At 41.6% G+C, this 26904-nt stretch overlaps 1 protein-coding gene across 2 annotated transcripts in view; it reads left to right on the top strand.

Moving 5' to 3' along the window:
- The window catches only part of LOC126354113 (tyrosine decarboxylase-like), a 233506-nt gene extending 207347 nt beyond the window's left edge, over positions 1-26159 (top strand). For both annotated transcript variants that reach the window (XM_050003507.1, XM_050003506.1), the window contains one exon: positions 25781-26159. In XM_050003507.1, the coding sequence (XP_049859464.1) occupies positions 25781-26079 (299 nt within the window). In that variant the 3' untranslated portion in view covers positions 26080-26159. The remainder of the gene's footprint in view (positions 1-25780) is intronic.
- The last annotated feature ends 745 nt before the right edge of the window (positions 26160-26904 follow it).

Here is a 26904-nt window from a genome sequence, read left to right as displayed (position 1 = left end):
CTCTCTGATCTTAATTAGTGGCAAGGGATGTGTTGACAAAGAACACAATTTTGTACCTCAGAGTCATAGTCCTAAACCAGAATTGTTAAAATTTTTCATCGTAAGGATACTACATTTAACTCTGTCCTGCATGGTTTCAGACCAATATGGAGGCAAAAATATTTGTCTAAGCTCTTCGTGTGATTCACATCTAATTAATGTATGGATTCATAGTGTGGGTTAAATTACTAGGCAACCACACATAAAGTCATCCTTATGACTATCTGATCAAGTGAGAGGTAGAGAATAATCAAATTGTTCCTACCAACCACAAGGTTGAATGCTTCTGAGCCAATTTCAAGAGACTTTAAACTTTTTTTACAGAAAAAAGTGATTACAATCAGAACCAGATATTTTTTCACTCTGTACCAGTACCTCATCTCTATAAGGATTTCGACAACTCTCCTGCAGTCTGTTACTTTTATAATGACATCTAAAATTAGGCACACCTACATTGTATGTATTCAAACCTTCATCAGATATTTGACCTCTCCTTTTTTGTAGCTCTTCACTAATGTCTTTACCAATCTCCTTTTCAAATTTTTAAAGTCTCTCATTTAATTCTTTCAATGATTCACTACTGTTAATGATTTCTATGTGTCCAACTCTGTATGCTGATATAACTGTACTTCCTTCTGGTCTCAGTTCCTGGCTGTGATCAGACTACTAGGACTGTGAATTGAATTATTTATTAATTGAGCAACTAAATGACTCTTCAATTCATTAAAGTGCTCTTCTAATCCTAGTGTCAATCTGGTTACAAAACTTATTCTCTTATTTGAATAACAACAACCTGTTGAGCTGGTAACATCTCTATCCCTTGTGATAATTTTAAACTATTTTTTCACATTACTTTCTTATTTCTTGAGTATTATTTTACAAATGTTTAACCTGTTCTTCATTATCTAACTGGAATTGTTTTTGCATTTCTTCAATAGTGGGAAGCTTATTCTTAACAGTAGAAGTTCTGCTATCAATCTCCATTTGCAACACTTCTCCTAATAGCGTATCATGTCAATAAATGTTTGCACAATATTTTAATGGACGACTTTAGTCATAATGCACCACTATTAGTCCTTAGTTTCTCAGTAAAGTCGCTTTTGAGAGATATTTTTTTTTAATTTCTCATCAAAGCTCTGCCCACAAGTTTCTATTTTTCTGATAAATCATTTTTACAGGTCTCTAAATCTATCTTGAATTCTTTCACCAGATTTCTACTAATACTCTTGCTAATAACTTCCATAACTTTTAATTGTTCCTTATGACATTCCCCCAGTCTTTCAAATTAATTGACACAATGCTCCATGTTCCTGTTAGTTGCTCTATGGTCTTCGTAATTCTATGATCACAGTACTTCATATATAGGCTGATTGTAATGCTGTTATGTAGAATTCTAACACACTGTTCTTGAACCTGTGCTGAATAAATTGCCAAGACTGCATAAGTATATCCCTTTGCATCATGTTTATTGCTAATTTTCAATGCCTGAACCACATCAACACTACTTACAGTATCACCTTTGTCTATACTTCTGAAATGCTGACTGTCACTACCACGATCAATAGACATAACGCCTTCTAGCTGGCCACTAATTCCATTAATTAAATGAACTGATAAATCTTTTGAATGAGAGTGATATGTAACCCTTGATGTTCTTCTTCATCTGCTTCTTCAGCATTGATGCATCTTGTGTCATTCTAAGCAACTATTGTTTTTTATTTTATTTTTCTCATCTTAAACTGATTCAAAATTCCTCCAAAGAAGCAAACAAGCAATAATCTCAGAATTATGTCGCAAATACCTAACTTATGAAAATATCAATCAGTCTGTGCCTTTTTAAATACATAAACATGCAGAAAGTAGTCTATTAATACTTCTCGTAGAAAAATTTGTGTTGGATAACTGCATAAAGCTTCAACAACATTTATAGTACTGGCCACTTAAAGATAAAGAAAAATCTAGAAAACCCAGCAGGCAAAAATCAAACAATGGAAAATCAAGGATAGGCTGTAACAATACAAGAGAAGGAAAGTTGCTACTCACCATATAGCACAGATGTTGAGCTGTGATAGGCACAATAAAAAGATTCACACAATCATAGCTTTTGGCCATTAAGGCCTTTGTCAGCACTAGACACACATACACACACGCACACACACTCACGCAAGTGCAGCTTGCACACACATCTGCAATCTCAGAGAGCTGAAACTACACTGTATTTTCATTGGCCAAACTGTGGATATTCCATCTGACAATCAGTAAAAAGATGCTTCTAAAAGAAGTTGATCCTCTCTCTGACTCTGACTTCCAATGGTTAAACCAGTAACACATTCCATAACACTTTACACTGAAAAACTGTGTCCTTTTTCCTCTCTCTGTCTCTTTTTATGGCAAATGAGATGGGTCTTTGGCAGCACAGTTGAGTCGCTTTCTCCCTCTGACTCCTATTTTATTTATGTGAGGCAGTCCTGGTGGCTCCTACATAGGAAACATTAGGTTTTTGCAGTGCCTTAGCTCAGCAGATTCCTAAGCCCTCAAAGAAGAACTAACTCAAGAGTTCTCACTCCACTTTTCTATCATACCCATGGCGGGTGGTGTATTCTAAAGAAAGCCTCTTTTGTTCACCAAAGCAGCCTTCTGGACCTCACTAAAAATGGCATGTCTCCTCATTCTACATTAAAGTTATGAAACAGATTCTGCTTGTGGCCCTACACTACATGAGATCTTATCTGTATTGTGACTTTAGTGAGTGGCACCCAAAGGAGGCTCCTCAAAGAAATGCTTGTTGACCAGATGGAAGCAACCTGCGCAGTTACCAGGTAGTGCCTTCAGAGAATTCTCCAGGTGGTGGACTCCTCTGTTCATCTAATGTGATCCACTATGCACCTGTGCCCTTGCAGCTCAACTTCATATGCTGTCAGAGTGACCACTTATTTAAGGGAACGAGGCAGTTCAGTATAAAAATGTAAACTATGTTAATTGAGTGTTGTCAAACACTGGTAATTATACACATTTCATTTATTGATGGGGATTAATTATTCTGAATTGATTGATCCTTTTAGTGTTGGTTTGTACCAGTTATAAGATATTTTGGAAAAAAATAGTCACATCATCCTTTCCCACCATTCTTAAATTTGTGCAGATGCAGTTGCACTCAGCCCTTGTTAAAATGTAAGGGCATGAAAGAAATTTGATCTGTGTAGAATCATGATTATGTGCTCATTTCAGACATTGTTTGGAATATGGATTTTATCAGGGTCACACATAAACATTTTATTATATTACCAACTAATCTTCTAAGCCATCACCTACTCACTATTCTACCTTGCTCGTGTAAAGTTAATTTCTTTCATGAAACATTAGAGCTTTATTTAATGTACCAGTTTGTGACTCATTCAGTCCTGCTTAAGATTGACATTACAATTCATCTATAAATCTGACACACATTCAGACTATATGACTTTATAAAATAATGTAATATTCTGTTTCTTTCTCATTTCATCATTCTGTAGTGTGATTTACTGTGCATTTACAAAATTCAGCCTATTACACAACAGTGACTTCTCACAGACATCTTACTTAGGCAGAAATAACTTTAAAATCCAGTATAGTATTAATCACAAAATATTTATTTGTTAAACTTGAGTGAGGCAAGAGATTCGAACACTAATTGGATGAAGGTAATGGAAATTGAAATGGAAGTTTCAGATCAGTTTTTGGTTTATTACAATTATTTATTACAGTTATTGTCCCCCATGAACCATGGACCTTGCCATTGGTGGGAAGGCTTGCATGCCTCAACGATACAGATAGCCGTACCATAGGTGCAACCACAACGGAGGGGTATCTGTTGAGAGGCCAGACAAATGTGTGGTTCCTGAAAAGGGGCAGCACCCTTTTCAGTAGCTGCAGGGGCAACAGTCTGGATGATTGACTGATCTGGCCCTGTAACACTAAGCAAAACGGCCTTGCTGTTTTGGTACTGCGAACGGCTGAAAGCAAGGGGAAACTACAGCCATAATTTATCCCGAGGGCATGCAGCTTTACTGTATAATTAAATGACATTGACGTCCTCTTGGGTAAAATATTCCGAAGGTAAATAGTCCCCCATTCGGCACTCCAGGCGGGGACTACTCAAGAGGACATTGTTATCAGGAGAAAGAAACTGGCGTTCTACGGATTGGAGCGTGGAATGTCAGATCCCTGGGCAGGTAGGCTAGAAAATTTAAAAAGGGAAATGGATAGGTTAAAGATAGATACAGTGGGGATTAGTGAAGTTTGGTGGCAGGAGGAACAAGACTTTTGGTCAGGTGAATACAGTGTTATAAATACAAAATCAAATAGGAGTAATGCAGGAGTAGGTTTAATAATGAATAAAAAATAGGAGTACGGGTAAGTTACTACAAACAGCATAGTGAACGCATTATTGTGGCCAAGATAGACACGAAGCCCATGCCTACTACAGTAGTACAAGTTTATATGCCAACTAGCTCTGCAGATGGCGAAGAAATTGATGAAATGTATGATGGGAAAAAAGAAATTATTCAGGTAGTGAAGGGAGACAAAAATTGAATAGTCATGGGTGACCAGAATTAGAGAATAGGAAAAGGGAGAGAAGAAAACATAGTAGGTGAATATGGATTGGGGCTAAGTAATGAAAGAGTAAGCTGCCTCGTAGAATTATGCACAGAGCATAACTTAATCATAGCTAACACTTGGTTCAAGAATCATGAAAGAAGGTTGTATACATGGAAGAACCCTGGAGATACTAAAAGGTTTCAGATAGATAATATAATGGTAAGACAGAGATTTAGGAACCAGATTTTAAGTAGTAACACATTTCCAGGGGCAGATGTGGACTCTGACCACAATTGGTTATGAACTGTAGATTAAAACTGAAAAAACTGCAAAAAGGTGGGAATTTAAGGAGATGGGACCTGGATAAATTGAAAGAACCAGAGGTTGTACACAGTTTCAGGGAGAGCATAAGGGAACAATTCATACGAATGGGGGAAAGAAATACAGTAGAAGAAGAATGAGTAGCTTTGAGGAATGAAATAGTGAAGGCAGCAGAGGATCAAGTAGGTAAAAAGACGAGGGCTAGTAGAAATCCTTGGGTAACAGATGAGATACTGAATTTAATTGATGAAAGCAGAAAATACAAAAATGCAGCGAGTGAAGCAGCCAAAAAGGAATTCAAACATCTCAAAAATGAGATTGACATAAAGTGCAAAATGGCTAAGCAGGGATGGCTAGAGGACAAATGTAATGATGTAGAGGCTTATCTCATGAAGGGTTAGATAGATACTGCCTACAGGAAAATTAAAGAGACCTTTGGAGAAAAGAGAACCACTTGCATGAATATCAAGAGCTCAGATGGAAACTCAGTTCTAAGCAAAGAAGGGAAAGCAGATAGGTGGAAGGAGTATATAGAGGGTCTATATAGGGGCGATGTTCCTGAGGATGATATTACGGAAATGGAAGAGGATGTAGATGAACATGAAATGGGAGATATGATACTGTGTGAAGAGTTTGACAGAGCACTGAAAGACCTAAGTCCAAACAAGGCCCCTGGAGTAGACAACATTCCATTAGAACTACTGACAACTTTGCGAGAACCAGTCCTGACAAAACTCTACCATCTGGTGAGCAAGATGTATGAGACAGGCGAAATTCCCTCAGACTTCAAGAAGAATATAATAATTCCAGTCCCAAAGAAAGCATGTGTTGACAGATGTGAAAATTACCGAAATATCAGTTTAATAAGTCACAATTCAAAAATACTAACGCGAATTCTCTACAGATGAATGGAAAAACTGGTAGATGCAGACATCGGGGAGGATCAGCTTGGATTCCGTAGAAATGTTGGAACACGTGAGGCAATACTGACCTTACGACTTATCTTAGAAGAAAGATTAAGAAAAGGCAAACCTACGTTTCTAGCATTTGTAGACTTAGAGAAATCTTTTGACAATGTTGACTGGAACACTCTCTTTCAAATTCTGAAAGTGGCAGGGGTAAAATACAGGGAGCGAAAGGCTATTTACAATTTGTACAGAAACCAGATGACAGTTGTAAGAGTCAAATGGCATGAAAGGGAAGCAGTGGTTGGGAAGGGAGTGAGACAGGTTTGTAGCCTCTCTCCAATGCTATTCAGTCTGTATATTGAGCAAGCAGTAAAGGAAATGAAAGAAAAATTTGGAGTAGGTATTAAAATCCATAGAGAAGAAGTAAAAACTTTGAGGTTCGCCGATGACATTGTAATTCTATCAGAAATAGCAAAGGACTTGGAGGAGCAGTTGAACGGAATGGAGAGTGTCTTGAAAGGAGGGTATAAGATGAACATCAACAAAAGCAAAATGAGGATAATGGAATGTAGTCGAATTAATTCGGGTTCATGTGAACTGAAGCATTGTTCAGCGAGAGCGTGTCCCAGTGATGCAAAAGGATAGTAATCAGAAGGAGCCCAGTCTGAAGAATAAGCTGCATGCCCCAGTATTTCACAACTGAATGCCTCGATCGTTTCCCTGACCCATTCTTCTCTGTGTGATAGAGCATTACCATGGAGCAGTCTGACTTTGTGTTGCCTTATTCCACATTCCGGTCGTTTTTCATCTAATACTCAATTTAAATTGATCATTTGCTGTTGGTAGCGATCAGTGTTAACAATTTCAGCTGCTCATAATACATGACACCCTTCTGATCCCAACAAATTTGGGGGGGGGGGGGGAGGGGGAGAGGGGGTTTGGGGAATGGAATATGGGTTAACAAAAGGAGAGTTGGGGGTCCTCTACTGACAAATTAGTAAAATTTGGTGTTGCTTAAAGTAGTTTATGATAACTGTTTTGGAGTTCAGGGTAAAGAATGTGTATAAATAAATAATAAGATGCCTATTTTAAATTAAAGGATATTTATTGCTTTAGGTAGTAAGCTATTTGCTGCTCCTATTCTTTTGTTAAAATGTGTTTGGAATAGATTGCAAGCTGTATTGCTACATAACTATTAAAAAAATGATTCAATCTGTTGGAGCAATATATTCGCTGATTTCTGAAGTCATTTTATCCAGTGTAATATGATACTCCATGGAGGAAGGGGGGAGGGGGGGGGGCTATATCCCCCATAGCCCTCCCTCCTTGCCACTGCCACTGGATACTTATACACAGAGTATTTAGTGGCTATCCAGTCTTGTCTGTGAACAGCTGATATCCATTTATGTCTCAGATTGTCCTCATTTCAATGAAGTTGTTCAAATATCCTACACAAACTAAACAGACTTCCAGGAACTACAAGCACAACGAACAATATGGAGCCAACAAATGCTTCAAACCATGCTGCTTCCTTCAGATAATGGCAGCTATAGTTGGACTCACAAATAATGGCAGTTCAGGTCCTTTCTGTGCACCTATGTCACGCATTCTCCGACAGCCAATGAGAATTCAGTTGGTTCTGAGTTCTCTTCCGTGAATATGGTATCCAATGCAAGTATTAAACGTCAATCATAGCAATTTATATATAAAATTTTTATGTTACGAGTTGTCATCCCTAAGGGTGGTGGTAAACGACAAATTCTACCTAAGTAAATGAGAGTCATAATTTGCAGGCTACACGCTTTCTTCAAGCACAAAGCACATATGTGCAGGTACCACAACTGTCACTTGGAACTGATAACATTGCAGTCCCTATCTGCGCCTCCGTCATTAGTGAAGCAGACTGTTGCTTTGGATCTTTATCTACAAAGTTCCTGGTGTCTGTAGTCTCTTAAGTGAAGTGCTCATATTTTATTAAACTGCAACAGGCATTCAATAAGTAATGCAACACTTTTGTTCTGCAAGCAGCTTGGTTTTATTCAGGGTTTCAATACACTGTATTATTCACCACTGTTTTGGCTACAAAACACTGGTTTTCAACATCGATTCTGTTCAATGTGATGGCCTTACGACACCTTACTGGGAGGACCTGTATGCTCACGTGGTACCTCTCTACTGGTCAACATTAGAACCAGTATCATGCTGCATCACTAATCTTGCAACACCACCCAATTATCCATATACTACTTACTGTGGAGTGCACGATTAGAAGGTTCAAAATGGTTCAAATGGCTCTGGGCACTATGGGACTTAACAGCTGAGGTCATCAGTCCCCTAGAACGTAGAGCTACTTAAACCTAACTAACATAAGGACATCACACACTTCCATGCCCAAGGCAGGATTCGAACCTGCGACTGTAGTGGTCGCGTGGTTCCAGACTGAAGCGCCTAGAACCGCCTGCCACCATGGCCGGCTCATTAGAAGGTGCCAGATCTGGACTTTAGGGTCGATGATGAAGAACAGTCGAATGGAGTTTTTTGATCTTCTCTTGGATGTGCAGACTTGTATGAGGCCTTACATTGTCATATGGCGATGAACTTGCTGAATATGTTTTTTCAATTTCCTGGTGGTAGCACAACACACTTCCAAGTTGATCATTGGACCATGACAGAGGACATCAAACAGCATAACCCCTTCAGAGGCCCAGATGACTGTCACCATGACTTATCAGCTGAGGATGAAGCTTCGAATTTTTTCTTCGGAGGAGAGATGATGTGGTGCCATTTCATGGTTTGCCATTTTGTTTCCGGTTCGAAGTGATGAACCCATGTTTTATCGCCTCTGACAATGTTTGACAAAAGATTGTCATGATCGAACTCACCACACACGAGCAGTTCCTCACAGATGGTCCTACATTGTTGTTTATGGTCTTCTGTCAATCCACGAGGAATCCTGTAGACACATGTCTCTGAGCACCCCAATTGGTGGACGAGTGCGTTGCCACCACCAACAGAGACGTCAATTTGTGCACAGCGAGATGTTTGATTGTGAGCTGTCGATACCCTGAAATGATTGTCTGTGCACATTCACACATTGCTGGAATTACAGCTGCACGTGGTCGTCTTACACTCGAGAGGTCAGACACACTCATGTGGTTTATTATTATTATTATTATTATTATTATTATTATTGCCAGGTCTCTGTAGACATTCTGAAAGTGCATATGAATATCTGTGGTGCTGGAAAAACTTAATGACAGCTATCTGCTTCGAACGCACCTCTGTTACAGACTCCATTTTGAAGGCTACATCTAACACCGCCACCTATAGGAACTCAATGAATCTATAGCAGCTGAAGCAGGAATAATTCACGGTATCCCACAGCAAATTCAGCATTTTTTTCCACCAAAATGGTCTGAGAAGAAAAATGAGCTGCGTTACTTATTGAACGCTCCTCATATTAATGCTGTTTTTGGCCCACTGAAGATTTATCACAAACACGTCACCCTTGCACAATTTCTCATAATTAGATGTCAATTAATGGCGTATTGGCCGTAGAAATCGAAGACGAATGATGAAAGAGTTCCTAACTACACGAATTCAGTGTGGGAGTGTGATTAGCGGCATCGAAGTACAGGACAGCAGGAAGTAGATTTGCATCGTGCCGTTTGCTAACTTTTTCTTTTTTTCCATCTTCCTCTTCCTACAAGATCCTGTGAATAGCAATCACATTTGTATTCGTCCCTGTACGAAGCTAACAGGCTTATAGTGATTTTCGTATTTATACTTGCATATTTCGAATATATTCAGTTTTAGTGATACACCGCATTAAAGATCTCTCCAAAACACTTCATTTTTTTAGTATGAGTTGTTCTGCTAAAGTGTCGAGAAATGTGTGCAAACGAGAAATGTGTGCAGTTGGTGTACTTATCACTGAATTACAGTTCCTGCTTAGCGTTAGAGATGAGCATTTGTATGTGGATGCTTTTTCTTGGCTTTTCATTACAACTGAGGAGGTAATTGTAAAGCAGAATACTAATTACAGATGACCATCATAGCCTGAAGAAGGGCTAGCGCTGACACTTTGGTTATTAGCAACTGGGGATATTTACATTAATGACAGTTTGGGATTTCAGCAGCTGATATATATGAGACAGTTTGTGGAGTCTGCATTTGCGTACAGGTATGTCAAGCACTTCAGAGTTCTTCTCAAGTACATATAAAGAAGATAATGTCATTAAAATATGGTTAAAGAAAAGCAAAATGTATCTACGACCTGTCACATAGGTTATTTGACAAAATCTGCTATACAGGATGATTAAGCTACCCCTACCTACAGGTTTTATGCAACCCACAACGCCTTCAAATACCATGCACAGGTATCCACATTCTTTCGCTCACTATGTGCAAACTATTAGTCCTACAGAAAAAATGAGCATGAGCAGGACCTTTTTTAGGAAATATTAATGTAATTAAATTTTGTGCTGGGATACGTTTTCGCCAGATGCTGTAGTTTTCGAATTATACAAGAAAAACCTACAAAAAAGACCTTCAAATGCGTTTTTCTTGAGCAGCTCGAAAACAGTAACCTTCAGCGAAAACGTACTTCAGTACGAAGCCTAACTATTAAATTTCCTATTCACTTTTTCTATAGGAGTAGGCCTAATAGTGCATAGTGCGCAAGGGAATATGAAAATCTCGCACATGATTTTTGAAGGTGTTGCGGGTTGCATAAAACCCATTGGTAGAGACAGTTAAATCAGTCTGTTTTTTTTTAGGCCATAAAAACAACAAAGGTCACACGCTCCCATGTCAGAACCTTAGACCACTAATACGAAAAAGGAGTTAAAAGCGACTACACGTGAAGCCCAGTCAGTGGGAGGGAAGAGGGCTAAGAACAAGAACTTTCCCCTGGAGAAAAGTGTACAAAATGTGCCGTAGAGGCAGCAGAGGTTCCGAAAAAAAGATTCAATGCCCTTCCAGGTATTAATACGACAGATAAATAGTAAAACACCATCGACAGCCCGCGCGTCGTTCGCTAAAACGGATGATAACTCAAACGGAAAACATACTTTATAACCTAAGTGGCTGAAAAAAAGGGCGTTCGTTCAGGAATTGTTGAACTGTCAAAGGTTGATGACAATGAGCACAAAGTGATGGGTGATCGCCACTTAACAAAGGGCGCTGGTTAAAACGACAGTGTCCAAAACGCAGAATCCGCAAATGATCTCGTCACGGCGAAAGAGCAAGCCGTTGTGAGAGGTTTAATTCCCCGGATCTTGTTCCCATGAAGGAAAGACTAGTGGTGATGATATCCTCGTGACGAGAGGGCTGAGATGAGATCGGACAAGTGGTTGTGAGAGGTTTAATTTCCTGGAGCCTGTTTCCGTGAGGGGAAGATCAATGTTGATGCCAAAATGACATCACCTGCTGACAGACGGCAACTTGAAGATCATTAGAAGAAATGGAAGAACTAGTGGGCCAGAGTAGGTGGACTGCAGCCTTGGCAGCAGCGTCAGCAGTCTCGTTTCCCGTCAGACCGACATGACCAGGAACCCACAGAAACATCACAGTGGCCCTGTCAAGAGTGAGCAAGTGGAAGCTTTCTGGGAACCGTTGCACTGAAGGATGGACTTTGTACAGCACACACAGGCTCTGAAGGGTACTGAGAGAAATAGAGCAGATGACACAATTGAAAAGTCTGTCTCGCCGGATGTACTGCATGGCCCGATACAGTCCGAAGAACTCTGCTTTAAATAGTGAGCAGTATTTCAGAAGCCGATGCCGAATCACTCTGATAGCTTCTTAGAGAGCAGATAGTGTGATCCTTGGTAAACTATTCTTATTTATTATAACAAATGTCTAACAAAATAGTGATACATCAGCCATGTAATTGTAGATAGCATGAATGTAAATAATGATAACAGTCAGGTCTTTCATATATCTTTAATTTTAATCAGCATAGTAGATCAGTATACTCGTGCTTGTTTATTTCTATGGAAAATTATTATGCCCTTCTTTTTAACAAACTTAATCACTCTGTTCCCACCTGGTGCAACCATCTAATGAAACTGTCGTCTTTCTCATGTCCCCAGTTGGATCCATGAGTGATTCAGTAATATTCTACGAATCATACTTCTTTTCCTTTGACATTTGCGCTGTGTATCTCTTCGATTGTACAAGCACTATGCCAGATGATGTGGCCGAGCGCTTCTAGGCGTTTCAGTCCGGCACCGCGAGACCGCTACGGTCGCAGGTTCAAATCCTGCCTCGTGCATGGATGTGTATGATGTCCTTAGGTTAGTTAGGCTCTAAGTTCTAGGGGACTGATGACCTCAGATGTTAAGTCCTATAGTGCTCAGAGCCATTTTACAAGCACTATGACATATGCACTGGCGGAAAAAAATCGCAGCACCAAAAAATTATTAATCTAACCTAACGAAATTTCGGCAATACATTTGCCTTGGTAACATATTTAAGTGGGTAACATTGCAAGATCACAGGTTAACGTAAGCGTGAGTTAAGTCATTGCAAAGGTGAAATGTTGGTACATTAACAACTATTGCAACCGCCAGAATGTTGAATGCAAGCATGCAAACACGCATGCATTGTCTTGTGCAGGTACCGGACGTCAGTTTGTGAGATGGAGTTCCATGCCTGCTGCATTCGGTCGGTCAGTACAAGGATGAGTTAATGCTGGTTGCGGATGATGCTGGAGTTGTCATCGAATGACATCCCATATGTGCTGACCTGGAGAAATATCTGGTGATCAAGTAGACCAAAATAACTTTTCGACACTCTGTAGAGCATGTTGGGCTATAACAGCAGTATGTGGGAGTGCGTCACCAAATCAAATGGCTCTGAGCACTATGGGACTTAACTTCTGAGGTCATCAGTCCCCTAGAACTTAGAACTAGTTAAACCTAACTACCCTAAGGACATCTCAAACATCCAAACCTGAGGCAGGATTCGATCCTGCGACCGTAGCGGTCGCGCGGTTCCAGGCTGTAGCGCCTAGAACCGCTCAGCCAACCCGGCCAGCAGTGCACTATCCTGTTGGAAAACACCCGCTGGATTGCTGTTCATGAACAGCAGTGCAACAGGTCGAATCTCCAGATTGACATGCGAATTTGCAATCAGGGTGCGTGTTATAACAAAGACAGCGCTCCTGCTGTCATACAAAATCGCAGACCATAGCTCCAGGTGCAGGTTCAGTGTGTCCAGCGGACAGACAGGTTGGTAGCAGACCCTCAACTAGCCTCCTTCTAACTAATGCACGACCATCACTGGCACTGATACAGAACCAGATTTCATCAGAAAACACAACTGACCTGCACACTGCCCTCCAATGAGATTGTGCTTGACACCATTGATGTCGGTCACAAGTGGCAGTGGTTTGAGGTCAGTAGAATGCATGCTACAGGACGTCTGACTTGGAGCTGTTCATGAAGTAACCGATCTGTAACAGTTAGTTGTGTCACTGTGGTGCCAATTGCTGTTCAGATTGCTGCTGTAGATGCAGTACGATGCGTCATACCTATAAGTCGAACTACCTCTCAGTAGTGTAACGTGTCCATCTGGAGCCTGGCCTCCTTGCGACCATAGATTCCCGTGACGAACGCTGCCACCAATCATGTGCAGTAGCTACATGCCTGCCAAGCCTTTCTGCTATATCGCAGAAGGAACACCCAGCCTCTCTTAGCCATATTACACGACCTCATTTAAACTCAGTGAGGTGTTGATAATGACGTCTTTGTCACCTTAAAGGAACTCTTGACTAACATCAACCCACCATGTCAACTTTCAAATGTAACTAACGCTCACAACTGCTACAGCATGTATTTAGAGCAAATCTGATTTGCATCCTCATAGGGGCGCTAGTAGCGCCACTCTTATGTGACTGACGCAAAATTCGAACAGACATTGAAACCTCCCCTTAGAAAAATTTAGGAATTACTGTGCCGGTTAACCCCTTACGTTATTTGATCTTTCAAACAGCTGAGCAAGACCGAACGTACTCAGACATTTCCCTCTTTACTTATTCTGATCATCACTAAACTGACACACAATATATTTAGCGCAATGCAATCTGACTTTCAATAATCCCCACAAAAGAATGGCCCTGACTAACAATAACCTATACCTTTCATGAATCACGTACCTCACAAAAATCTTGGTTACTCGAACTACTGCAATACAGCGAGCGCCAGTACTGCCAGCTAAATAAAAGATTCAAACTACTGAAGACACTAACTACTGATAGGCATAGTCAGCAAATGAAAGATTTTGATAGAGAACAAACAATGTAATTACCTTAATAGTGTTCAAAAGTCGTTCATGACATCCAGTCTCACAAATTTACTCTTTCTGATGGACACACGTCTAGATCATCCGCTCTCAAAACTCTGCCATCTCTCTCCCCACATCCACCACTGATGGCGGCTCACCTCCAACTGCGCAACGCTACACGCTGTTCACATCGAACTGCTTAACACTACAATAGCAAAAATTCCAACAATGCAAACGACCCACAGACTGCACACAGCACAGTCAGTGATTTTCACACAGAGCGCTACATGGCGTTACAAACATAAAAACATAAACAGCCTACTTACAACATTATCTTCCGGAAGTAGAAACACTCCTGCCAACTTTTACGAGGGTTAACTGAAAAGTAATGCCTCCACCTTCGTAATTCTTCAGCACTGCTATGCGCCAGGTACTGCCTTGTTCCGTAAGCTCTTCTCTACAGCTCCTGTTGGCGGGAAGCCTTAGCATTGAACGATTGTATTGTTACAGTCATTGACGGTCGGTCAATGACATTTAAGCAACGTGAGGTCATTGAATTCTTGACAGCATAAGGTATCACCCCAAAGGAGATTCATCAGAGAAAGAAAGCAGTTTATGGAGATTGTATTGATGTGATTACTGTGCGTCGTCGGGCGACTAAGTTTAAAGATGTTGGAAAAATCATGGCCACAGTGTTCTGGGACGCAGATGGTGTTATTCATGTCGATTTCCTTGATCATGAAATAACAATAAATTCAGAGCGTTACATCACAACGCCTGGAACTCTGAAACGATGGCTAACAAAGGTCCGAAAGGAAAAGGGAAACGTTTTCCTACAGCATTACAATGCCAAAACACACATTTCACGTGCCATCACAGCAGAACTTGAGGGACTGAATCTCACCACCGTATGGCATCCTCCATACAGTCCACATTTAGCTCCATCTAACTTACATCTGTTCCCAAAAATGAAAGATGATCTGCGGGGACATCATTATGAATTGATGAAGACGTTGGGAGAACTGAGAGATTGTGGTTGCGGAAACAGAGTGTCGACTTGTTCCGTGACGACTTCAGAAAACTTGTTCACCATTGGCTGAAATGTATCCTATTGGCTGGTGATTAAGTGGAAAAGTGAATATTGGTAATTAAAGATCACATTCTAAGGATTATTTTTGCATTTGATTTATTAAAATATTCCCATCGAAACCCAATTAACGAAGGTGAAGGCATTAATTTTCATTCAAGCCTCGTATTTATGTCGCACAACTCCTTGGTGTTCCGACTTTTTCCGTTAGTGAACATTCTTCTATCAGGAAAATTACATTCTCCTCAGCCCACTGCACCCCTCAGCAACTCATGTCAACAACAACAACAAAAGTGTACAACATAAAAGACGAAAGCTTCTGTACTGCTTGCACCGAAGCCGAGAGAAGTCGAAATTCATTTGGTGGTTCGTTCATAAACCGTTAACCAGAGGATCACGAGCGAACACCTGGGAATGCGATCTGTGCACGACCGTATGCCATTTGAGTGCACGCACCTATTGTTCACAACAGAAAGAAATTTCGTTCACCTTTGTACGTTTGCTTGTGTTCGCTTCAGTATAATGGGGGCTTTAGAGGAGAGTTTAAATTGAATTTTCTGTGAGCTTCAAACAGGCAAAAATAAAGCGAGAATGCAAAACACATGTAATTCAGTTTACAAATTTAAACCCGCACACGGTTGAAACACGGCATTTTCATATTGGCTTTCCAATTCTGACGTTTCTGCTCGCTTGGTTACAACTCTGACAGCATGGTGGGAATCTTGCTAAGCCCCATGTTATTCCCGTTCCCGCCTGCACTAGATAGCAGAGCGGTCGCATAAGGAACGCTGAACGGCTTCATAAGGCCTGGTTTCAAATTAATACGAGTTCACACAAGGAACAGAAGTGTCGCTACAGATAGTAGCATACTGCATTTGCATGTGTGAACTCCCAGTTGCTAGTGGTGCAACGTAAGAGACACAACTTTTGTCGTGGCACAAAAATCTCAACGGTGGTTGAACTTTATTGCGCCACATTCCTTCCACCACTTCTGCCTGGTGGCTGTACTTCCAAACACAAGCATTATGTTGTAGTTATCAAGGAGTAACTGGTGGTGTGCTCCATTCGATTTCAGTGTTTTATTAACGAAAAAAGTCAAAACAGTGGGTGGCAGATTAGCTTCTGGAACTAGAACAATAACCTATGTTTAATTATCTGTAGTAGTCTGTGTGTGTGTGTGTGTGTGTGTGTGTGTGTGTGTGTGTGTGTGTATGTGTACAAGATTCAGAAACCCATGATTTTCCTGATGATCTTGAAAGAGTTTTGAATGAATAAATAATATGTAACTAAAATAGCGAGTTGTATAAACTTCGTGAAATGTGAGACTAAGCTCTGTACAGATTGTGGATTCAGTTGGGAAACAGCGCCCGAGTGTGATACAGCAGATGTTAAAATAAAAATTAGTTATTCAGAATGTCTACATCAACGAAGACAATAAGATTCTAAAATCTTGGAAGAATGGCATGTCAGCAGATGATATTTACAAGCCAGCTTTTGGTTAGTTTGCCACTGCAGACAGCATTATCTTCTTGGAGTGTTATTTCCTTTATAAATGTATTTGTGACCCTTGATTTATCGCTGAGCAAAATCTGTTTTCAGATCCAACATTTGCGTGCGGTCTCCATTATATTTAACGCTTGTTACAGCTCTAATGCCACAACCTGCACTACAACATTGTTACATGTTAATATGATTCAGTTGACGCCATATTGGAAGCTGCGCAACCAAGTAGCGTCTTGTGTGAACGGCAGTTCACGGTACCACTACAGAAAACCAAACGTTGTGGCGATGCATTAGTTTCGTATGAAAATCCGACTTTATAGTACAATGAAAATCCGAAAATTTGAAGCTCAGTACAATACTTCGTAGACAGTAGTATTATACTGTTTCTGACTGTTGATAAAAGTGAATACACTTACAAACATAAAAAGTAAAATGCAGTTGGGACTAACACCACCAATATTGTGCACATCACACTGTTCTCAGCAAAAATCTTAGATTCCAGCTTCTATCTATGGGCAGTGGAAACAAATAGTCTCTACAGCATGCCGTTAGGGGTGGAGTAAATTATTCCAGCTACAGGTGAAGGAACAAAATTTTACTATCTAGAATTTCTCCACCAACATTGCGATGCCTTCACTCTCCAACAAAAAGCAAACAATGTATTTTCAGTATTATTTTATTAATTTTGATTCACTGAAATCGTAATAAGTTCATACCTGGCACCATCTGTCGGCTCACGGACAGGCGTAGACATTTTCGAAGATTTTCGTCACTTAGGTTGACAAGTAAACGTAAGTTATTTGATTTCGTAATTGAAAAAAACCTTTCACACACATTCACTGATAAGCCAAAACACTATGACCACTGCCCACCGCGACGGTGAATGCCTCCTGGTGGCGTTGCAAGCAAGTGACGTGGTAGCATAAGTATAAAAGTGGAGCAGACACAGACGGGGGCTCACCCTAGTGAAGATATGGGCTGCAAATGGGGTTATCCATTGAGATAAGCGACTTTGACAAAGGGTAGATTATTATTATACAGGGCCTGTGAACGAGTATCTCGAAAACGGCGAAGCTGGTCGAACGTTCACGTGCTACTGTCTTGAGCACCTAGGAAAATAGGACAGTGAAACTACCATGAGGCGCTAAATAGTTGGACGTCCACGACTCTTTACAGAACGTGGGGTTCGGAGGGTTGTCTGCTCTGTAAAGTAGGATAGATGGTAATGTGTGGCATCTCTGCCGAAAGAGCACAATGCTGGTACACGCACAAGTGTTTCAGAGCACACCATTCATCGTACATTGTCGAACACGGAGCTCCGCAGCAGACCACCCCTAAGTGTTCACATGTTGACCCAATGACATGGTCAATTACGATTGCAGTGGGCACGCGACCATCGGAATTCGACTGTCGATTAATAGAAACTTGCCTTCTCTTCGGCTGAATTACATTTTTGCTACACTAGGTCGATGGTCATCTCCACAAAAGCCGTTATCGAGGTGAACGGTAGCTCAAAACGTGCGGCGCTCCACGGACTCAGGCCGTTGGGAGCAGTATTATGCTATATGAGACATTCTCCTGCGCTCGCATGCTGCCTGTAGTAGTAATCGAAGACACGCTGACAGCTGCGAACAGCCTGCAACCCTTCATGCTTGATGTGTTCCCCGACGGCAATGTCATCTTTCAGCAGTATAATTATCCGTGTCTTGGAGCTAGAATCGTGCCACAGTGGTTTCAAGATCATTATAATGAACTCACGTTGATGTCTCGGCGACCAAATTCTCCTGATGTAAATCCTATGGAACCCATCTGGGTTGCTATCGGGCGCCGTCACCGCGTACGCGGATCAGCGGTCAGTTATTTACGCGAATTACGCGACCTGTACGTAGCCATCTAATGCCACATACCTCCGAATACGTGATATATTTCGTTCCAAAGATTGACAGACAAGCTATTAGGCAGGTAGCCATAATGTTTTGGTCCGTCAGTGTATGTTCACCCAAACATTGAAATCCCTTTTGCAGACTCATTACTCATTATGGACACGTGGAAACTCTTTCTGAGGAAATTTCCTATAGAACTGCTCGACAGTTTTAAAGTAAAAGAATTATACTATAGATCCAACGATTCTATCTGCAAATGCAGGGGTGCGCTTTCAGCTGAAATGGTAGGCGGTCTCGAAAACATCTAAAAACAGATGTGAGATTGACAGCGTCGTGAAAAAGTTTAGAAATACTCTCCTGTATTTCTTCGACCACAGAAATAGATTCTTCAGAATTCGCATTTTCTGTCATACCAGAGACCTTGAAGAAAAGAGTAGTGTTCCTCGTTAGATGTTGTTCCTCCCATAGTGGGATTTTCTTTTTGTAGCTATCCACTTCTTCCATCAAATCAGATACATGTTGCTTTTTACCTTGAAACGTCTTACTGAGGGCGTTCAAGTATGGGTTTAAGATCACTAAAATTTGCAAGGTTTGCGGTACAGGGGGGTTATTATCAAACTTTCGCTACTTGAACCTGCCCCATGAAAACCGAGTGATCGTAATACAATGAAAGCATATGCGGAAGAGAAACAACGAAGTGAGCTTCATCATTTCCACAAAATGTTCCGAGGCCACATAACGTCCACTACAGCCTTAGCAATAAACGTTAGAGTAATGTCTACTCGAATATCTACGTCACGCGGCAAAAGTTGGTGAGTGGTGTGAAATTTGTACAGGTACCATTTCACAATAATTGGCAGCACTTTTCGAACGGTGGACCATGGAATGTTCAGGTGTCGTGACAGCTCGTGCACTACTTAAGACAGCACATTGCGTCCAGCATTCTCAGCCATGGTAGCAGAAGTTCTTCAACAATTTGTGACGCAATTGGCCATCGACCTCTCGCAGGTGCAATTCCCAAATCACCAGTTAACCTCAACTTCCGAATCATGTTGTTAGGACGGTCGTGGGAGGAAGAGCTCTTTATATTCTTTTAAAGCGAAGAGCAGTAACACTATTGTTGTTGAATTTGTAAAACAATTTTACGAATATATCCTTGCTCTCCTTGTCCAGGCCCGTATTGACTGTGCGTAACAGTAATGTACACTGACGCTGGTATTTCAACTACTTCAACCCTGCGCTGCTGTACCAGTACCGGCGCTAGCGGCAAGTCATGACACTGATACCACTTACATCGCAAATCCATTGGGTAAATACACTCCCGGAAATTGAAATAAGAACACCGTGAATTCATTGTCCCAGGAAGGGGAAACTTTATTGACACATTCCTGGGGTCAGATACATCACATGATCACACTGACAGAACCACAGGCACATAGACACAGGCAACAGAGCATGAACAATGTCGGCACTAGTACAGTGTATATCCACCTTTCGCAGCAATGCAGGCTGCTATTCTCCCATGGAGACGATCGTAGAGATGCTGTATGTAGTCCTGTGAAACGGCTTGCCATGCCATTTCCACCTGGCGCCTCAGTTGGACCAGCGTTCGTGCTGGACGTGCATTGCGCGTGAGACTACGCTTCATCCAGTCCCAAACATGATCAATGGGGGACAGATCCGGAGATCTTGCTGGCCAGAGTAGTTGACTTACACCTTCTAGAGCACGTTGGGTGGCACGGGATACATGAGGACGTGCATTGTCCTGTTGGAACAGCAAGTTCCCTTGCCGGTCTAGGAATGGTACAACGATGGGTTCGATGACGGTTTGGATGTACCGTGCACTATTCAGTGTCCCCTCGACGATCACCAGAGGTGTACGGCCAGTGTAGGAGATCGCTCCCCACACCATGATGCCGGGTGTTGGCCCTGTGTGCCTCGGTCGTATGCAGTCCTGATTGTGGCGCTCACCTGCACGGCGCCAAACACCCATACGACCATCATTGGCACCAAGGCAGAAGCGACTCTCATCGCTGAAGACGACACGTCTCCATTCGTCCCTCCATTCACGCCTGTCGCGACACCACTGGAGGCGGGCTGCACGATGTTGGGGCGTGAGCGGAAGACGGCCTAACGGTGTGCGGGAGCGTAGCCCAGCTTCATGGAGACGGTTGCGAATGGTCCTCGCCGATACCCCAGGAGCAAGAGTGTCCCTAATTTGCTGGGAAGTGGCGGTGCGGTCCCCTACGGCACTGCGTAGGATCCTACGGTCTTGGCGTGCATCCGTGCGTCGCTGCGGTCCGGTCCCAGGTCGACGGGCACGTGCACCTTCCGCCGACCACTGGCGACAACATCGATGTACTGTGGAGACCTCACGCCCCACGTGTTGAGCAATTCGGCGGTACGTCCACACGGCCTCCCGCATGCCCACTATACGCCCTCGCTCAAAGTCCGTCAACTGCACATACGGTTCACGTCCACGCTGTCGCGGCATGCTACCAGTGTTAAAGACTGCGATGGAGCTCCGTATGCCACGGCAAACTGGCTGACACTGACGGCGGCGGTGCATAAATGCTGCGCAGCTAGCGCCATTCGACGGCCAACACCGCGGTTCCTGGTGTGTCCGCTGTGCCGTGCGTGTGATCATTGCTTGTACAGCCCTCTCGCAGTGTCCGGAGCAAGTATGGTGGGTCTGACACACCGGTGTCAATGTGTTCTTTTTTCCATTTCCAGGAGTGTAGTTTTACATCTACGCTGACTCAGGTAGCAAAAGTTTAATTATAAACTCTATGTTCATAATGGAGTTAGCAATTTTGATTCCTGCTTTCCTTTCTCCTTCAGATATTGAACGATAACGAGTCTTAAATTGAAAAAAACGTTCTAGGCATGCCCCTCGTCGTAACCAACGTGTTGCACAGCAGTAAATAACGGCAACATATGCTTGGTTCAATTCCATCACAAACAATTGAAACTGACAGTGTAATAACGCATGCGACTTGAAAGTTTACTATACAGACCACCAATTTCATGACGTATTCCAATTGTGGAAATTTAACAAAAAGTGCTTCTTGATTGCAAAACAATGGATCTCCTATAAGCAGTCTCTTGATCGGTGTAGTTTTTTGCGCAAAATGCTGGAGGCTTACTTTGTGTCCTTCGAATCGGTGGCGCTCCATCGATGACAACTGAGAGCAACATGTTCCAGTTCAGGTCAATGGCTTCAGATGCCAGTTCAACAGTTTTCATTAAGTCGATACTACTCCTTGTGTCTTTCATTAGCAACAAATCTAACAGTTCTTCAGAGACGTGCAGTCTGAAATTAAATCGCAAGTTGTGGCGTTTCCGAAATGGACTAATCGTCCAAAGCAGTCGAGAATGCAACGAACTTGTTGGCATTGTCAGTTAACTATCTGTAAACATTCGCTTGCACGAGAGCTGTGCAGTCGAGTTACTGTTTGTCGCAAAAGACTAAATTCACGAACATCTGTACCTCCAATGGTGTCAGACACCATAGTTCCATTTCCTCAACAGTGCAATTTGTTTTGAAATCGGTAAAGCTGAAAGTTTATTTGACATGGTAATTTTGACTGTTATTTTGCAACTTTGTATAATACGGGCCTGTAGAGTTGTTTGCCTACTAATAAGAAGAATCAGTGGGATGTTAAGTAGACTGGATTTCTACAAACAAATACAAAACGACCAAACACCATTATTTGGATAGGTTATTTGGATCGGCTCTGTTTGCCCTTTTATGTTCGCTGACCAACAACTAAATCTTTATATTTTTGATGCACTGTGATGTAAAGCTCTTCTATAGCAAATTTGTGAGGCCCGCTGATTTTTTTGTGTTTGGCAGGAGAGCCAACCGTATGGTTAAAGGAGGCCGAAATGCACGCGTTTTAGCTCACGCAGGCTGGCGTGAGGTCTGGAACATGACAAGGGGATTAGAATTGAGAAAAACGGACGTAGCTGGTGGAATACTTAACTTTAATCCATTAATAGAGAACGTCGCTCTTTATGGTACATGATTCACAATATCAATAGTACGGATACTGGCGCCTTGCTAGGTCGTAGCAAATAACGTAGCTGAAGGCTATGCTAACTATCGTGTCGGCAAATGAGAGCGTAGAAGTCAGTGAACCATCGCTAGCAAAGTCGGCTGTACAACTGGGGCGAGTGCTAGGAAGTCTCTCTAGACCTGCCGTGTGGCGGCGCTCGGTCTGCAATCATTGATAGTGGCGACACGCGGGTCCGACGTATACTACCGGACCGCGGCCGATTCAAAGGCTACCACCTAGCAAGTGTGGTGTCTGGCGGTGACACCACAGATGTTGTGACTGCATAATAGACGCACAGAATCGTCAACCTTCTTTTCGAAAAAGAACTGTGATCCCCATTCGTTTTTAAAGGCCTGTGTCGATAGGTCATTTAACGACCTCGCTTTGAGTATCTTTTCAATTGCAACAACTAGTGTAGTTATAAACTTTCATTACACCATCGTGTAATAAATACAGTCACGACGCTGGTGCGAAAGCTGTTACCGTTTGACAGCTGGAGACACACTAGCGTTCCAAGCGGTGTGAAAGCAGTCACTTGCGTCATAAGGATAATGTTTGTTTTTAATTATTTTCTATTTAATTAACGGAATATTTGTTATATGTTTGCGTTCCATACATTAGGTAGTTACTAAGGGACACGAATTATCGTGAAATACGTGTAAAAACAGCATTATCACACTGATTCAATGACGCAAACTATAACTCATTCATGATGGAGTACTTTCGAATATGTCTATACTTGCAGATTATTCAGTTGAAAGCAAGAGAATATAAAAACATTTCAAGCATGAGAAGCACGTATTTCTGTTGTGTTAAATTACAATGAAATCCAGACCTTTACCTGCTTACAGGCATTGCTAAACATTAACAGGGACAGTTGAAAATGTGTGCCTGACCGGGATTCAAATCCGTGATCTGCTTACATGGCAGACGCTCTATCCGACTGATCCATCGAGGACACAGAGGATAGAGCGACTGCACGGACTTATCTCAGGCACGCTTCCCGTGAGGCCCACACTTCCAACTTTCTGTCCACACACTGCATTTGTACTGCCCCTGCCCACTATACTCATTACTCGCGGCAGTCGATCTATCGATATACGTCTTTCCGTAAAAGGTCAGGTCTTCTGCTGTTCACTATGAACGTCATTACTCAGTAAATGTCTGTACGTTACAAGAGAATCGTAAATAAACTGTCCTGTAATGCAAAGTTTCGTATCTCCCATGGTCCTCACAGCACTAAATAATCACAAATGCGATGTAACTTCTTAGTTACTGTCGATTTTTACGGCACTACACACACTTACAATTGTAACAATTATGTTACATATCAATATAAACATTAGCATTCGCACTCATGCAATATCGTATTCAGAATTGTTGCTTGGTTGCCACTTGGGGCGCTACTATAGCTAGTCGTAACAAAAACGAAACGTAGTGTCGTGACTGTTATGTTAGACTGTGGTTATACCTTGAGTTACACCACGAGCTAATAACGAGGAATAAACAGCATTACCACATCAAGAAACAGTGTCGCATCAAACTGCTACGTGAAATGTCGCAGAGTCCTTACGGACTTAATGCCGAGAAAAAAAAAAAAAAAAAATGGCTCTGAGCACTATGGGACTCAACTGCTGTGGTCATTAGTCCCCTAGAACTTAGAACTACTTAAACCGAACTAACCTAGGGACATCACACACATCCATGCCCGAGGCAAGATTCGAACCTGCGACCGTAGCAGTCGCACGGTTCCGGACTGCGCGCCTAGAACCGCGAGACCACCGCGGCCGGCCAATGCCGAGCAGAGTGCATGCAGCTTACTGTGCACGTATTCTCAAGTTTTCATTTTCAACTGTAACCAAGCAAACATAGCTCTAGCTTGCCTGATACAGGGGAACCTGTGGCAGTATGGGGTACTTAATATTCAACAGTCATTCTGAGGTACAAGAAATGTATAATAAGCTGTTAAACTGGTTTGCATCTCTTTATTATAATCTTAGCTTCGAAAACTTTACACTATGACACCATTTAACTACCTACCTTCCCATTTTAATGAAACCATTGAACATTGTAATTTTCCCCATTTTGCCCCAATGTTGGGGCAAGATGGGGAATAATATTTCACACACAAAAACTAGTCACAAATGAAAATCCTAACATCTTATATACATTTCACAGCCTTGGCTGGAGTTGAGGAGTAGAGGGAGAGGGAGAGAGAGGGAGAGAGAGACAGAGAGAGAAAGAGAGAGTTTAACGTTGACGCTGATGTGGGAGGGACTTTACTGACATGACAGTACAGTATTTGACAAAAACAGGGAGAGGTAGACGAAATGCAGAGGTGGAATGCAACAAAATGTGTGTGTGTGTGTGTGACAAATGACTCCAGTTTACAGAACTAAGGTGATACTTAACTTTTTTTTAGAAAAACTGGGTCCTGGCAATACCTTTTTTTAAACATGACAGCAATTTACACAGTTCAGGTGCAGCTTATATAATTTTCTTCTTTGGCATAGAAACAATGTAGTGTTGTGAATATCTCCGATAAATAACTGAATTAATTTCAACATGGCGACTAAATATAGTTTGGCTGATTCATTTTAATGGGCTGGTAAAGTACTGCAGTGTAATTGGCTGTTCCATTTTAATGGATGTTTAATTTTTGTTTTCAAAACATCCAACTTGCTCCATCTCTGTTTCCTTTTAATGCTCGTAACATACTACACTCTGACTGGTTGTTTCATTTTAATGGTTGCTACAAAGATTGTAAATTCCCATCAATGCTAACTTCCATTTTTAAATTTCCACTCATCGTCGTCTTGATAGCATAATGCATTCAGAGGTACTGAGAAAGGTTATTGATGATGTCATTATCCCTGGCATGTAGGCAAGCGCCTGCCCTTCCCTATATGTAACCCACCAAGCAGAAGTCAAAGGGGGGTTAAATGCCCATAGCCCTACATTGGCATGTATAATAAATAAAAAGGTTTCACAAACGCTAATAGAAATGGAGCTTAAGTTCAAATACTAGATAACTAATTTATAAAAATGAGTATATTGATTAATGTAATAAAAATATTTTATAAAGTTTGATCTGTTTATTCTTCCTGTTCACAGCTAATGCATGGACAGCTATCAGTAATTGTCTGACTATATTAGAAACATATTTTACTGAGCGTGCTCAGTTTTCTGTGAGAAAACCTCTCAGCTATAAAGAACAAATTGAGTATCTGGACTTCTTAAGAAGTAACAGTTCCACTAGAAGCATACCACAGTCGGAGTACAGAAGACTGGCTTTTGGAGCGAAAATTAATGACTTTTATTCGCCAATTTACGTCCCTGAAAGCGATGATGACATAGCTGAGAAGATTGACTTGGGCAAGCTGCTGAAACGAGGCGGTAGACTTTCTATCTGAAGAAAGTCAGATACATAACATATTTAAAAATACACATTTGTACCTCGTTACATTATGATGAATAAAATAGATGAGATTTACTTTCTCAGTGTGTATTATTTCCATGTCACTCATGGAAGAGGGCTGTACTTTACCGTGAGAACTAGTCTTTCAAACTATCCATTTACGTTTGACAACTGACACAGGCCATTGTTCAGTAATGAAAAATCGTCAGTAATCAGCTATGAACAAGCGTCAATAATCAACTACCACCTCCTAGAAACTGGCGGCTGGATAACAAGACACTTACAACATTGCGTTTCCTACGTCACAACACATACAAAAGCTACGCCATTAGTTTGAGACTGAAATTTTAATTCGTGAAATAATTTAGACAGATTGGTCTTTTATACAGTTACCCCCGTGTCGTATGCAAAAAGTTACTGCCTATCCTAGAGGATGTTGCTCATAATGCCTTCAGAACCGCCTATACCTTCATCACGCAAACATTGATATAAAATGTGTTACATATGATTACGAGGGCGTGCTGGAAAGTAGGGCCTCCGAACTCTTTTAAGTGACATCTCTTGAAGCTTTTTAAATACAGCAAACGCTATTAACATTTATTCTTCATGTCTACATATTTGCAGTCCTCTGCCACTAGAGGGCTCCGAATTGTAACGTGTTTGATGAAGGTGTGTAACATAACGTCGTCGGTGCGTGAGAAACTGCCTGCTATATCAGGTTTTGAATTCAAAGAGTTCATCCGCACATGAAGCATCCTCTTCTTCAGCATGAAAATGCAACACTACACACGAGCGCTGCGACATCTGCTCACTGTCATCG

This window comes from Schistocerca gregaria, chromosome 3, assembly GCF_023897955.1.
Source record: "Schistocerca gregaria isolate iqSchGreg1 chromosome 3, iqSchGreg1.2, whole genome shotgun sequence".
Classification (NCBI taxonomy): Eukaryota; Metazoa; Arthropoda; class Insecta; order Orthoptera; family Acrididae; genus Schistocerca; species Schistocerca gregaria.
Note: the sequence above shows the minus strand (reverse complement) of the source record. Positions and strands in the feature narration are given on the sequence as shown.